Source organism: Ctenocephalides felis, unplaced genomic scaffold (assembly GCF_003426905.1).
Source record: "Ctenocephalides felis isolate EL2017-DRISC unplaced genomic scaffold, ASM342690v1 CF-g0.4_SCAFFOLD_01604, whole genome shotgun sequence".
NCBI lineage: Eukaryota > Metazoa > Arthropoda > Insecta > Siphonaptera > Pulicidae > Ctenocephalides > Ctenocephalides felis.
Window position 1 is genome coordinate 40,326,657 of NW_020537758.1, and position 14,939 is coordinate 40,341,595.

Consider the following 14,939-nt stretch of genomic DNA (forward strand, 5'->3'; position numbering starts at 1 on the left):
GCAAGTTATAGTAATCGCAAAAAAATCGAAAATGGAAATTTTTATATATCTTTACGTTTCAAAGGTTTCTGAACATTTTGGCATACCTTAAAAAAATGGGTGTATGTGTGTGTGCGCGTGTGTGTGTGCGGATACAAATTTTCTTCGACGATCTCGGGAACACCGATCAACCGATTTAAATAATTTATTCATAAAATATTCGATTCATATATTGATAAGGAGACGTGTTAAAAACTATAGTTTTTGACGAAGGTAGGTCTAGCCGTTCCGAAGATACGGGGCAAAAAGTTCCAAAAACGGTAACTCAGTTTTTAAGAGAACGAAGCGTCCGACTTTAATAATTCAAAAAACGTTTTACTTGTATTGACAAGATGAAGAATTGATCAAATTTTCATTAAGGCAGGTCTAGCGGTTTCGGAGATCTAATAAAAAAAGTAAAAAAAATGCCATTTGGCGGTCAAAAATGATCAATAGACATATGCACGTCAAATTATCAGATATTTTATAGAGATTTTAACAATAAATATAAATTTTGTTTGCATTCCAATGGGTTCCGTACCAATGTATATTCGTTAGACGGCGACGCGGCGCTTAGGCGCTTTGACATTTTGTCTTTATGCGATTGAGGTAATACGATTGCTTTGAAAAAAAGTTCAGAATTTCCAAAATATGTCAAAACAAAGAAAACTTTTTTTTTCAAAAAAAAATTTTTTTTTCAAAAAAAGTAATTGATTTTTTTCACAAAAATCTAATTTTTTCGAAGTCAATTTTTTTTAAAAATGTTGATCGTTTTTAAAAAAATAATATTTGGTACGGGAAGTTCCAGCAATTTGCTTTAAGGCTGGATGACATGCGCCCCACTAGTTATGCATATTTTTACACAATAATTTGTAGTCTGATAATATCAGTATAGATCAGTAATATCAGTATAGAGTAGTCATAAAATAAAACTGTTGAAAAAATTAAGGGGAGCGCAACAGTTTTTTTTAATAGAGCAGGGGGGCGCGGTGCAAAAAGATTGGAAACCACTGCTATAAATGTTTTAAAATTATCTTAAGCAATAGATCTTTGAGTCGCCATAGTGATTATATTATTAACGGTATTTTTGCATTTTATTTTGATTGATTTTTTTTAATTTCGAAATTGCATCAATTGATCTTCAGAGACGCTCTAATCGCGGATATATTTACGAAGATTAAGTATTTCTTTATACTCAAAAAGTGTAGTTTTTGAAGTTGAAGCATTGCCCAAGGTAGAATTTATTACAGAAAATAAATTCTTAATTATAAGACCATACATTTCTTACGATAAAAACAGCGCAATTAGCAATTAAGATTAAACGATTCATTCGCAAATTCCACAGTTAATTATTGGCGATAAGAATATGATCAGTTCTATAGAAAATTATTTTGAATTTTGTCTAAGAAATTCAAAATCAATTTTTGTCACTGTTTGTTTCTAATTTTTATTTTATGGTTTTTATAATGAAAAAAGTTTGAACAGACCTTAGAAATAAAATATAGATTTTTACAGATTTTTTTGTGATCCACATTTGCGCAAAAAATTCACCAGCACTTAAAACTTAAGAATCAGCTGATGGACTTGTACACAATTTTATCAATTTAAGTTCAACGTGAAAAATTAGTTGCAGCCGGAATTTACAACCAAATTGGTTGTTTTTCCTCTCGCCTGAATCTGCATTTTAGCAGATTTTGGTAGTAGCTCGGCAATTCGTTGAATTATGGAATCAACATTGATTTCTTAGTATCCTGGATTTTTATGTCCAGCAGCAAACATAAGCATCTTCTTAAAGATGTCAGTGTGTAAAGCTGTAACAATTCTAACATTTGGTTTGCAAGAATCCTTCATGGATCGTGTGTGATCTAAGACCATTTGACCACGTGTTAATTTTCCATTTAATTCAATTCCTATGTGGATATCAACGAATTTTTTGATAACTTTCGGATTTAAGAAGCAGGCCACACAAGATGGGTCGCAAGCCTCGTAGGCTACGTGCGGGTGCATATTGAAAATACTTTGTTCTACCTTGTTCATCATCTTCATGTAAGGGTTGTTAACTTTTCCCATGGTTTCCATACGCCATTTCTGAAAAGTGGATATTTATATGAATTCATGGTATTTCCGAATGCAAGGGAATGCAATACCGATGGAAAATTTCAATACCGGTATTTCGGTAATTTTTCATTTTAAAACCGGAATACCGGTAAATTACCGGTATTTTTATTATCTTACACAAACGTAAACAAAATTGAAAGTTACTAGTACAAATATAAAAAAATATATATACAACTACAACTATATTCAACTAAACACTAAAAACAATAAAATAAAACAATAAGTTTATTTTTTTAACTAATAATTTAACAAAATTATATCCAGTTTAATTAATTCATTATCACTATATTGAGTACTTTTCACCAAAAAACGAACTTATGAGTAAGAAAGACCAAAAACTCAAAAAAGATCATATTACATTATTATAATAAACTGTATTGTCTATATCCGATGTGTTAAATTAGCATAATCTCCAATATTTAAAAAAATAATTTTCTACTCTAATTTAAGATCGGATACTTTGTCAATTCAAGATAAAAAGTTACTATAATTGTTGAGTATTATTATTTATCACCTTGTGATGCTTCTATAGTATTTTCAAACTTCGAAACGTTTTCGAAAAAATAATATTTTATAATTGTAATAGGAAGCAAAAATATTTAGTAATTATCATAATTATTATGTATAAAGTTAGAAAAAAATAAAGATTACGCAGAGGTAATCTGTATGATATAAAATATTTTGATGCAAATATTACTTAAAAACCCGTTACATTTTTACATAAGATGAAACAAACATCTATCTATCAGTCCAATTCTATTTATTGTAACACGGTATGAAGTCCTTAGTAAAGCAATAAATATTCAGTTTAATGACGAGTTGAGATAATATTTGACATTTGTTTATTCTATAGAATCACTTGAAGATATAGCTGTTTATGCGATTATGGAATTTGAAGATACATTTGTTCCGAGAGAAATTTAAACTTTAGTGTATTTTGTATCAAATAGCGCTTATGTAAAAATACCGAAAATACCGGTATTTTTGGGGCAAATACCGGTAAAATTATCGCCGATAAATCGGGCGGTTTACCGGTAATTTGGTATACCGGTATACCGGTATTGCATTCCCTAATTTCTACATATTCTTTGAAATGAGAGTGTCTTTTACAATAACAGTAACAATCGTTATGTGATCTCAAATATATTTATGATTTTGTCTGAAAATGAGTCTACCCAATAATTTTTCCTATGAATATTTTCTATAGCATTTTATAGATGTAAAGCAATTCCTGCAGCGTTAGAATTATTCAACGAAAATTCTGCGGCAAATAAAAAAATGATACAATTGATATTCAAAAATTATAGAGGTTACGTTCATTTTGATGTAGAAGCATTATCAGATTCATATGTTTGCCTACACTTACCGCTGTTAATTTGGAATTGAAGCAAGTTTCCCATGGTAAAACAACAACTTGGTTTAGAACGTTATTGAATAGAATATGGGCAGCTTCAGGATCCATTCCAAAATTGAACTCAGCGGCATTGCTCATGTTACCAACACCTGCAAAATACATGTTCATAACAACTTGCTGGATTATTTTTAAATTTTAATTTAGAACGAGAATTGCATAAATTGTATAAAAATGAATCACCATACAAAACTTACTAGTAATTATTTTATAGTCGGTTGGGATTTATACAAAATATGCTAATAATTTTATTTTATATATTTCTTCCACTTACCCATCCAATTACCACCCATGACATAGAAATGTTTGACCATCTTCACGAATTTCGGGTACATTTTAATGCAACATGCGGCGTTTGTCAGGGGACCTACGAAGATCATTGTAATGTCTCCAGCATATTTGCAAGCCAATTTGTTTAGGGCTACAACGGCATGTTCTTCTTGCAATCGACACATATTTGGCTCCTTCTTATGTTTGACGTCTCCAAATCCGTCTTTGCCGTGCCAACCTACCTCTTCGGGGTTGGAGATTTTTGATGGAATCAGGGCGTCTCTGCATCCTTTGTAGACTGGGATCTAACAAAATAATTAAGTTATTTTTTTAATTAATAATGTAAAATTTAAAATAAGCTATTAATGCAAATACTGTATTATTAATTCATTAATAAACTTGCAAGCAAGTTACATGAACTTCCCGATATGTGTAAATAATTGACTTAATCAATAATAAACAAATTAATTTATGAGTGACTAGAAGTATTCCGAATGGATTTATTATACATAATTGAAAACGAACGAACACGTGAACTCAGAGGATTTTCTAAAAGCAAATTTTCACAAATCAATAATTTTTTTTATAATTGAACCAGTTTTCGTAGGACGTTAATGGTTTAGTATGTTCATTAAGACCAAGTAATCTATCGTTATACCAAGTAAATCATCTAATTTTAATTTTAACAAACGTCAAGAAAACTACTCATTTTCTCAAACTTTGATGAATTTTTAAAATTAAACTACTTGTCGTAAGGCCGTAATATTTCAGTAAGTTTTATAAGACCATGATATATATCGCCAAAAAAGTTCCATAAAAATCGGCTTAAATTTTTTTTTCAACAGTTAATTACAAGAAAACAGCTAGGTAGATTTTCACCTAAAACACATATTTGGCTCAAAAACGCTAATATACTAATACTAATCAGTATTATTCCCCGATTCGGTAGAATGAGCTTAAAAGTGGACGAAAACACTCTTTTTCAAATTACAAAGAAACGGCTCGGCAGATCGTCTCACAAAACTGACAAACTATAGTGCTCATTGAGATACATCGAATAGCTTTTAAATTTCTGAAATCGATTCAGGCGTTTTTGAGCAAACGTCGATGAAAGTTCTAATTTTGACAAATGCCAAAAAAACGATACCAATTTTTGCAAACTTTGACGAATTTTTAAAGCTAAACGAGTTGTCGTAGGGCGGTAATATTTTAGTATGATCTAGAACAGGCATCGGCAACCTACGGCACGCGTGCCAGGCAATTTTATGCCCATTGTAGTAATTTTACACCCATTGTAGTATTGTTTACAAACATTGTAGTAATTTTACTCCCATTGTAGTATTTTTGCAAACATTGTAGTAATTTTACACCCATTGTAGTATTTTTACACCCATTGTAGTAATTTTACACCCATTGTAGTATTGTTTACAAACATTGTAGTAATTTTACTCCCATTGTAGTAATTTTACACCCATTGTAGTATTTTTACACCCATTGTAGTAATTTTACACCCATTGTAGTATTGTTTACAAACATTGTAGTAATTTTACTCCCATTGTAGTATTTTTGCAAACATTGAAGTAATTTTACACCCATTGTAGTATTGTTTACAAACATTGTAGTAATTTTACACCCATTGTAGTATTTTTACAAACATTGTAGTATTTTTACACCCATTGTAGTATTTTTACAAACATTGTAGTAATTTTACACCCATTGTAGTATTTTTACACCCATTGTAGTAATTTTACACCCATTGTAATATTGTTTACAAGCATTGTAGTAATTTTACTCCCATTGTAGTATTTTTGCAAACATTGTAGTAATTTTACACCCATTGTAGTATTTTTACACCCATTGTAGTAATTTTACACCCATTGTAGTATTGTTTACAAACATTGTAGTAATTTTACACCCATTGTAGTATTTTTACACCCATTGTAGTAATTTTACACCCATTGTATTATTGTTTACAAACATTGTAGTAATTTTACTCCCATTGTAGTATTTTTGCAAACATTGTAGTAATTTTACACCCATTGTAGTAATTTTACACCCATTGTAGTATTGTTTACAAACATTGTAGTAATTTACTCCCATTGTAGTATTTTTGCAAACATTGTAGTAATTTTACACCCATTGTAGTATTTTTACACCCGTTGTAGTATTGTTTACAAACATTGCAGTAATTTTACACCCATTGTAGTATTTTTATAAACATTGTAGTATTTTTACACCCATTGAACTTATGTACATCAAATTATCAGATATTTTATAGAGATTTTAATACTGTGTACATATTATGTGTAATTTTTTTTTGGGTTCAGTACCATGATTTTTAATTTCAGTATGGGAAGTTCTAGCAATTTGAATTAAGGCACGATGCCATGCACCCCACTAGTTAATAAAAATGTTTAAAAGATAAATTTGGTTATAATTCTTCTCCCCCAGAACCTGGTTATATATTTCAGAATTCAGGCGGCACCCTGAATCATATTGGTAGAGTGGCTCGGCACACCACAGTTAAAAGCTTGCCGACCCCTGATCTAGAAGACTATGGTATCTACCTTCAAAAAAGTCATAAAAATCGTCGAATTTTTTTTTAACTTTATTTAAAGAAAACGGTCCGGCTGATCTGTACCAAAAAATAATCAGCACGATTCCTAACCTATATCTTTCTAACGGTTTTTGAATTTTCAAAATCGATTCAGAATTGCGGGCTAAAACGTAGACGAATTTTTTTTTACTTTTCTGCGATTTGTAAAGAAACGGCTTGGCCGATCGTCGCACAAAACTGACAAACAATAGTCCTCATCGAAATACATCGAATGGCTTTTAAATTTTTGAAATCGGTCCAGCCGTTCTTGAGAAAACGTCGATTTACGGCAAAAAATCTGTTCACACACATACTTTTTCCAAATTTGGTCTCATTCGATTCAGAATGGCTTGAAACGTCGAGAAAACATAAAATTAGCAAATCGGATTTTTTGATGAAAACAAACTTCTCCTTCAAGAAGTTAATTATCTATGTTATTGCTGATATATCGATTACATTTTTGCAAGATCGTTGCAAAACAAACATCATATGATGCATTGACCTGTTTGAGATGCTGTAATCTTAGATATGGCTCTGAAATGAACTTTGTTCTTTGGCTCCTTGAGCAAATATAAGATTTTATTACCATTACCTAGTAATCTAAAAGCAGAGATTCTGTTAGATTTAATCAAAGCAATTCTCACTTTTGTTTCCTTTGTGGCTTCTAAAATTCTCATAACATTGACTATGACGTGATCTAAATGGGCATTGCCGCCAACGCAGGTGATAGCTCTCAATTTGATGTCGCAGCGTTTATGAGCAGCAATCAGCAACAATAGAGCAATGGCATCGTCAGAGCCAGCATCCACATCTATCACCACATTTGGTATCTTTTTTTCTTTACCGTCTTTATGTTTTAACCTATATGACGCTGAAAGGGGAAAAATATTTTTAAGCATTTATTTGGTCATTGTAGTTCAATCATTTAAGCTTAAATTAGGTAAGAAACTAGATACCCAGCTGTAAATTTATAAATACTTGTATATTGGCAGCCTAAAGTTGTATTAAAACCTACATATGGTAGGGTGTCAATACCATATGTAGGTTTTGAGACAACTTTAGAGTGTCAATATACAAGTATTTACAGACATACAGCTGGGTATCTTGAATTATTAACATATATTACTCATTTACCGGTTTTTATCAACTACATGAATACGATTAGAGTAGGAAATATTATGTAAGTTGTTGAAATCTCATTTCAAATTATTAATTTGATTGAAATAAATTGATCTATTAATCTACAATAGAAGATCTACAGACTATATTAATAATACAAGGGTCATAGGCCAATTTCTTTTCAAACTTCTACTACTGTTAGATATGTAATTAGTATACTGATCCAGTGGAGTTTGTATGATTTTATAAGTTCAGGACATAAAAAACTGTTCTATATCTAAGTGCAGTTTTTTTTTCAAAAAAATATCGAACTGATTAAAACAAGTAAAGAATCTCCTGCATTGGTTTTAGAGAAGAGAATTGTTCTATTACTAATTTGATCTTATAAAATAGATCATCTTGGTAAATGATCGAATTGACCAAATGGTAAAAATCACGATTCGCATAAATGGTACTTGGACCAACTCTATATACTGTATATAAAAGTTGATATATTTGAAAAAATATATGTGTAATGCTGAAGATAAAGATATTAAAATAATTCAAATATATATAAAATGAAATCTTAAAAAATCATGGAATATTTTGGAAAATAAAGGAATAAGATGCATAAAATATATGGTTTAAAATTGAAAAATGTAAGAGGCTAAATTTTATACCAAAGACACTAAAAAATAAACAATTAAAATTTATTTAAATAATTCATCAAAATTTTACCTCAAGTAAATAAATTGTTTGTAACCGTTATTTTATTTGATTAATAATAATAATGATGATTTACCTGGGTACATTAAACTTTGTTTCTGCAAAAAATTGCTGCATCCAATAAGTCCTGTTCTTGAAGTATTATTTAGTGTGACAAGTGTTCTTGTGGCTATATTAAAAGATTTTTTTATCAAAAATTATTAATAGTAATAGTAATAAATTGTTTATCATAAACCTGGAAAATCAAGCAAAAATAGTGTAATTTTTAAATATTGTTGATTTATGAATACCATAAAAGGATTGTCTTCAAAATTAAATGCATTTTAAAATTTTGAATAATTAACTAAAACCAAATACGTTTGGGACATATTGTCTTTATTCGTAATGAACATTGTAGCGAAACGAAGGAATTTATGTTTAGTTTAAAAATAATCAAAAAATTGTTGTTTATTTATTTTATAATTTCATTTTTGAATATTGCTATTTTTCAAAGCGGTAACTCTAAATTTAAATAGTATGTATACACATTCGAAAGAATAACTCCAGTTATTACAATATTCAGAATACTTTCAAATAATTTTAATTGCCTTAAAATTTGCAATAATTTTTATACAGTTTTGGATAGTCGAATAAAATAATTTTAAATTGGTAAATTATTATCTTATACCAGGCACCCCTGCCTGAGTGAGATAATGGAAATGTATATAATGCAAAATAAACAATTTTCTTTTATTGTCATGTATTGTCACAACAAAGAGCGTGTTTAAATGAGTGTCATGACGCTGTTTATTATCAAAAAGTATGTAAATATTCTATTTATCATTTTGTCCCAATTAAAGTAATGTACATATTCCTGGTTCACAAAGTACACAATGTACACATTCCTGGTTCACATTCCTTGTTTTTTATCCGATTTTGATAAAATATTTTGACTAATTTTCCAAGTCTTACCTGTTAAGCATTTTGACTGCAATATATTCACGTTGGCATAATTATTCAATAATGGCATTGAGCAGCTTCGTGCAAAAATTGTTTTGATTGCCGCGTTCATTGTGGATCGATTTTTTTATAAATTTTTGGAAAAAAATACTGAAATTTAAAACATTTACAAAATATGAGGACGAATTTAAACAAATGAAGCTATTTGATCAAGCCTCCTGATTGATGACGCATATTTTGTTTTATGAAAATTTATGCCATGGATACATTTTTACATGGATTTGATATTTGTTTAATATTGTTTTTTTCTCAAAACTAATAATTTTTGATTAAACGCGAAAAGGTGTTTATGATCGACGTGTACACTAGGAAGATATTTAGAAAATAATTAAAATAAAAAATATATGTCCTGGCTACTTTTGTATTTCTTTATTTAATTTTGAATATGTAATAAAATATAAAATAACATTGAATAAGTAATTTATGAGAATACTAAGATTAAAAATTTTAGTAAATAATAAGTAATTTGCTCGTGGCTCTAATTGCACTAACTCATCTATATAGGTCGACCCTTACTATATTTTTTCAATTTTTCAAATCAACATACAGTACATTTCTCTTTTGCATTAAAATTTAAGATTGAAGAAGAAGAATAAAATTCTGAATTCTAATTATTATTAAAAAGAAGTTCCAGCGAATAATACATAAAATCCATGCTTATTTCTTTAAAAAAGTTTTTGGTTTGCTAAAATGATCAGGATCAGAATCTCATCAAAGAATTACATTTTTACATTAAAACTTCTTGTTGAATAAAAATATTGGGTTCCGCAGTTCAATAAAAACAATTGGCACATCAGCTTTTGGCCATCGCGTACAGTGTAATATAATTATATAAATATTCAAATACAAAGTACATTCATATAACTAAATTTACAAAGTATTAATTATATTTAGTTTAAATATTTTTTCTTTGGAATGAAAGTGTGACACTAAAGCATAAATTTTTTTAGTGTCAAAATACTGATACACCAAATCATCATAAATCCATTTATATGTCATAACTCTGCACAGCTATGTCCTGCAGCTACCATGAGCATTTCCTTAAATTTATCTTCATTCATTTGCGTTACTATTTTTACATTTGGAATATGAAGATTATTGTGATCGATCACTGTTTGTCCTCTGGTAAATCTTCCACAAAGTTCAACTGTAGCATGAGTAGTAAAATACTTTGTGATCACCTTTGGATCCAACATCACAGCAACTCCGGCAGCATCGCAAGCTAGATATGAAGTGTCGTTGTTATGGAGCATGTAAATGGACTTTTCAACGGCGTTCATTAATTTCATTTCTGGATTTTCAATATTTCCCATGACATTGAATCGCCAATCCTAGAAAATGATCGATTCTTACCAAAAAACAGAACTGATCTAACTAAATAAACTAAACTGAACTAATTGAACTAATTCGATCAGCCAAGTATATATATCATTAGTTTCTAATTTATTTACGGGTTATTGAATGATTGATTAGTTTGTTTTTATTTATTTTTTTGGCAATCTTCAAAGTATGTTCTATGTTTATTAACATTTTTGGGACGGCACCGATTTCAAAACAATCTACTTTACCGGCTGAGAACTTGATTTCATTGTGCATGTAGGCAATTTGTTTGATAAAAATTTGTGGTCATTGAAGGACATACATTTATAATATTAATTTATTTTTGATCATTTTATAAAGAATGGTGACGTTCAAAACAATTTCTAAAATGCATAGCTGGTTGATTTTGACATGTTTTACAATAAAATGTTATTCGACGCCTTCCTCCTGGTGCTTTTCTATCAGAACAGACAATACAATCTCTTTTTCTTTCACTCGCGTTTAGAATATGCCACTGATTAGTCAGTATTTTCGGTCATTTTTTGCTGCCATAATAGTTTATTTTTTCTATCATTTCTATTATATTTTTTCTATTATATTTTTTTCTATTATATTGTCTAATAATTCATTTATAAAATATAAAGCAAATAATCTATTGGATGTCTTATATTGCTTGGTATTTGTAGTCGGAGTGTTTGTTGGTGTATGTCAAGCTCGATTATTGAAGGAGAATCGGCACATTCGCTAATGTCTCCCCGCTCTTCATTTATTTTGTCGAACTTCTTCTTTTTGTTGGTTGGATAATATCATCATCACATTCATCACATTCATCAATTTCGTAAAATTTGTCTGTATGAATGTCTATTTGAAACTCATCTTCACTACTGCTTAATTCACAAAATTTACCAGTCGTTTTGCCATATTTAAAAGCGCTCGGTCGTTTTAAATATTAAAAAAAAGACCATATAGCAAAGAGAAAAGCTAAGAATTCTACTTAACTTAAATTTACTTAATTTACTTATACTTACTTAACTTAAATAATTTAAAATTATTTTCAAAATACAATACTGTTTATCACTGCTATATGTAATTTATTCAACTTTTCGATGCAAACTGAGTCATTGTTTATAAAATAGCCTGTGCCTCACAGAGTATGTTTGTCCACTGAGGTGGACAGCCGTCCCCAAAGTATTAAAAAGCAGAAATATAGGTTGTTATTAATATTATATACGTACTGTTGTGAGGCTCATCTCCATACACGTTCCCAAGGCAAAAGAGTTATATTTTTATTAGTATCCCTAAATATCAAGTAAGCTGCTTCAGGGTCCATGCCAAAATTGAATTCAGCAGCATTACTTTTATTACCAACTCCTATAAGAAACGGTAATAGATACATATAGGCAAAACAGTAAATAAATATTAAAGTTTCTTATAATTACTACATCTGTAAATATATCGTTACTAACCTTTATAATTACCGCCCATAACAAAAATATCTTTTACCAATTCAAAGAAGTCAGGATAGACTTTAGTGATTAATGCTGCGTTTGTTAGAGGGCCAAGAAATATTACTGTTACTTGTTTTGGAGAATTGGAAATGATGCTATAGATAGCATTTACTGCATGTTGAGGTTTGATTTGATTCATATCAGGGGGTTGTTGTTCGCCATAATCTAGATCTCCAAAACCATCTTTGCCGTGCCATTCTTGTTGCGATAAGTCGTAGTCGGGATTTGGAACCAGACCTTCATTTGCGCCTTTGTAGACAGGAATCTAAGGAAAATGAAATTTGTTATATTAAAATAATATTTTTGTATTGAACTATTTGTAGATTCAATTCAATTTATTAATTCAAAACAAAGATTTTAATTCATGATAAGAAGTAAACACATACATAATTCTAGCAAAGTATTATGGATAGTAAAATTGCCAATTCTGTGTTTTTTCATGGTGCATTGAACAAATTTAATAATCAAAAACAAGATTTGAATAAATGCTATGTGGTTTATCGATTCTATATTAAATTTTATGAAGAATTCGAACTATAGAAGAAGAAATTAGTCTTTACTGCTCCAGATACAAAGCTCGTCTAAGTCGTCATCCAAACGAATTAGCGTTAGATCTGCTCAAGCGTTTACCACCAAAACGTCTCAAAAAATGAATCTGCAATGATTTACTACAAAATATCACATAACATCTAAGAAGGTGCTATCGCTGGATAGCGATCCTTCTCACGCAGTCAAATAATATATACCTCTAATAAAATATAGCTGAATGTACTTTGTATAGTTTGCTATGATAAATAAATCAAATATATATATATATATATATATATATATATATATATGTATATATACATATTTATATATATATATATATATATATATGAAGGTATTAGCCGAAGACCTTCCCGAAGCCGAAAACCCCCCGAAGAGCTATGTTTTTATATAGTAAAGTTTTTGAAACTGTTCTACTGGTAATTACCAATCGAGAAGGTTACTTATATGTGGTATAAGTAACCAAAATTTTGAAGCCAAAACTGAAAAAAGTATGTGTGTGCGGATCAAAATTTGACCTCGTTTGTTGGTGTTCTTCCAATAACGGCAGTATCGTTACCATGATTTTAAAATCCTTTAAGTATTTTTGTACTTTCGGTAAGGACTCGCGTTTCAATCAAATTTACAAAATAGCACATAACTAAGATTTCGAATTTGAATTGGTTAATTATATATAATTATCTCTTTTGGTCTTACATTTAGAGCAGAAGCAGCCTCCAAAAGCCTTAGTACATTTGTAGCAACGTTGGTCAAATTTGTATTACCAGCTACGCACGTAATGGCCTTTAATTCGATTTCTTGTCTTTTGTGAGCTGCTAAAAGCATCAGCAGGGCAATTGCATCGTCTGCACCAGCATCTACGTCCACGACAACCAGAGGCTTTTCAATTTCCTTATTAATTTCGCAACTATAAAATTTATAAAATATATTTTTTTAAAAGCATAATTTATATATTAATAATTCAAATTTAGTGACATAGTGCTTTAGATAAGATGGATAGATTTTCAGATGGGCAAAGTGGGACAACTCTGGAGGAAAGGAAATTTTAAGAATAAAAAGATTGAATAAATTTTTGGTCATGAGCTAGCAACGTTTTGTATCAGGGCTTGATAACAATCAGTGTGTTATCAGGTTTTTAATTTAGATTATTGATCTCAAGAGTAGCAAAAATAGCCTCTAGGTAGATCTCAGCAGATTCATTTTGTTGCTCTTCATTTAGGATGATGATCATTTTTCTATCACATATTCTTCGATCAGCTTTAGAGACAGCATTTATATACGAGTGTAAAAATATTTCAATTCCATCTTTATCAATTACATTTATTAGTGCTTTAGATAAGATGATCAGATTTATAGATGGGCGAAAAGGGACAATTCAGGAGAAAAAAAATAGGAGTAAAAAAAAATTAATTTGTGGTAATGAACTAGCCACGGTCTGTGATAAGAACGTGAATTGCAGCCACTAGTTCCAGATTTGATCCCAACCTCGGTTTGATATCAAGCAGTGTGATATCAAGTTTTTAATTTAGACTATGGATCTCAAGAGAAGCAAAAATAGTCTCTAGGGCATTGCTGCAACATATATGAATTTCAATATATAATATATAACCACTCTGTTGCCTTCAGAACACATGGTTTAATTGCTTTTGAAATATAAAAAAATTGATTATATAACTATTCTTTAATTAACTACTGTATTAAATGTTTATGAGAAATAAAAAAATCCGAAAATGTTTTAAACGTATAGAGTACAAATATTATTTTCACATCTGCAAAATCGGTATAAAATGAAAATGTACTGATTCATGTATTATATAATTTTTAATAATATAGGAGAACGTTGAAAATGCGTGACAAATACATATATAAAAAACGTCAACACAAATCTTTGTATACAAATACAAAGTTTTTTTAATTATTTAGATACAAATGAGAACATACATACATAATTTTGCTCGAACCAATAATTAAATGAAATTAGCGTTATCTCTTCATTATTCGACCGCATATTCATACGAGACAGAGTAGATTATTTAACTCGCTTACCTTACATAATAAATAAATATTGATATTACAAAGAATATTATCTTCATGTTTACTATTCTTTCTTCTTATATCGTTTTCACATAAATTCCACTTCACATAATTTATTGTAAATATTTATTTGCAATAATAAATAAATATCACACGGTTGAAATTAAACTTGTTTACTATAAAATTGTGACAAAACCAGCAAAAATGAAGGCCATTCCAAAGTTATAACGATATGTTCATTTATTTATATATATTCATACACATATACAGTTACCTCATAAATAAAGAAGAG

At 29.5% G+C, this 14,939-nt stretch overlaps 3 protein-coding genes across 3 annotated transcripts in view; 1 reads left to right on the forward strand and 2 right to left on the reverse strand.

The window, feature by feature from the left end:
• LOC113372160 (regucalcin-like) overlaps positions 1-14,939 on the forward strand; it is a 43,441-nt gene that overhangs the window by 434 nt on the left and 28,068 nt on the right. The gene's annotated exons all lie outside the window — the stretch shown is intronic.
• Positions 1,762-9,246, reverse strand: LOC113373761 (inosine-uridine preferring nucleoside hydrolase-like). The gene is made up of 5 exons (XM_026614036.1): positions 9,189-9,246; positions 7,058-7,284; positions 3,822-4,122; positions 3,503-3,639; positions 1,762-2,106 (listed from the first exon to the last, which is right to left on the reverse strand). Exons 1-5 carry the CDS (start codon positions 9,244-9,246, stop codon positions 1,762-1,764), a joined length of 1,068 nt encoding a protein of 355 aa, XP_026469821.1.
• LOC113373762 (inosine-uridine preferring nucleoside hydrolase-like) lies at positions 10,155-14,926 on the reverse strand. Its single transcript, XM_026614037.1, has 5 exons — positions 14,922-14,926; positions 13,310-13,520; positions 12,023-12,329; positions 11,815-11,927; positions 10,155-10,567 (listed from the first exon to the last, which is right to left on the reverse strand). The coding sequence occupies exons 1-5, from the start codon at positions 14,924-14,926 to the stop codon at positions 10,232-10,234; spliced, it is 972 nt and encodes a 323-aa protein (XP_026469822.1). The 3' UTR covers positions 10,155-10,231.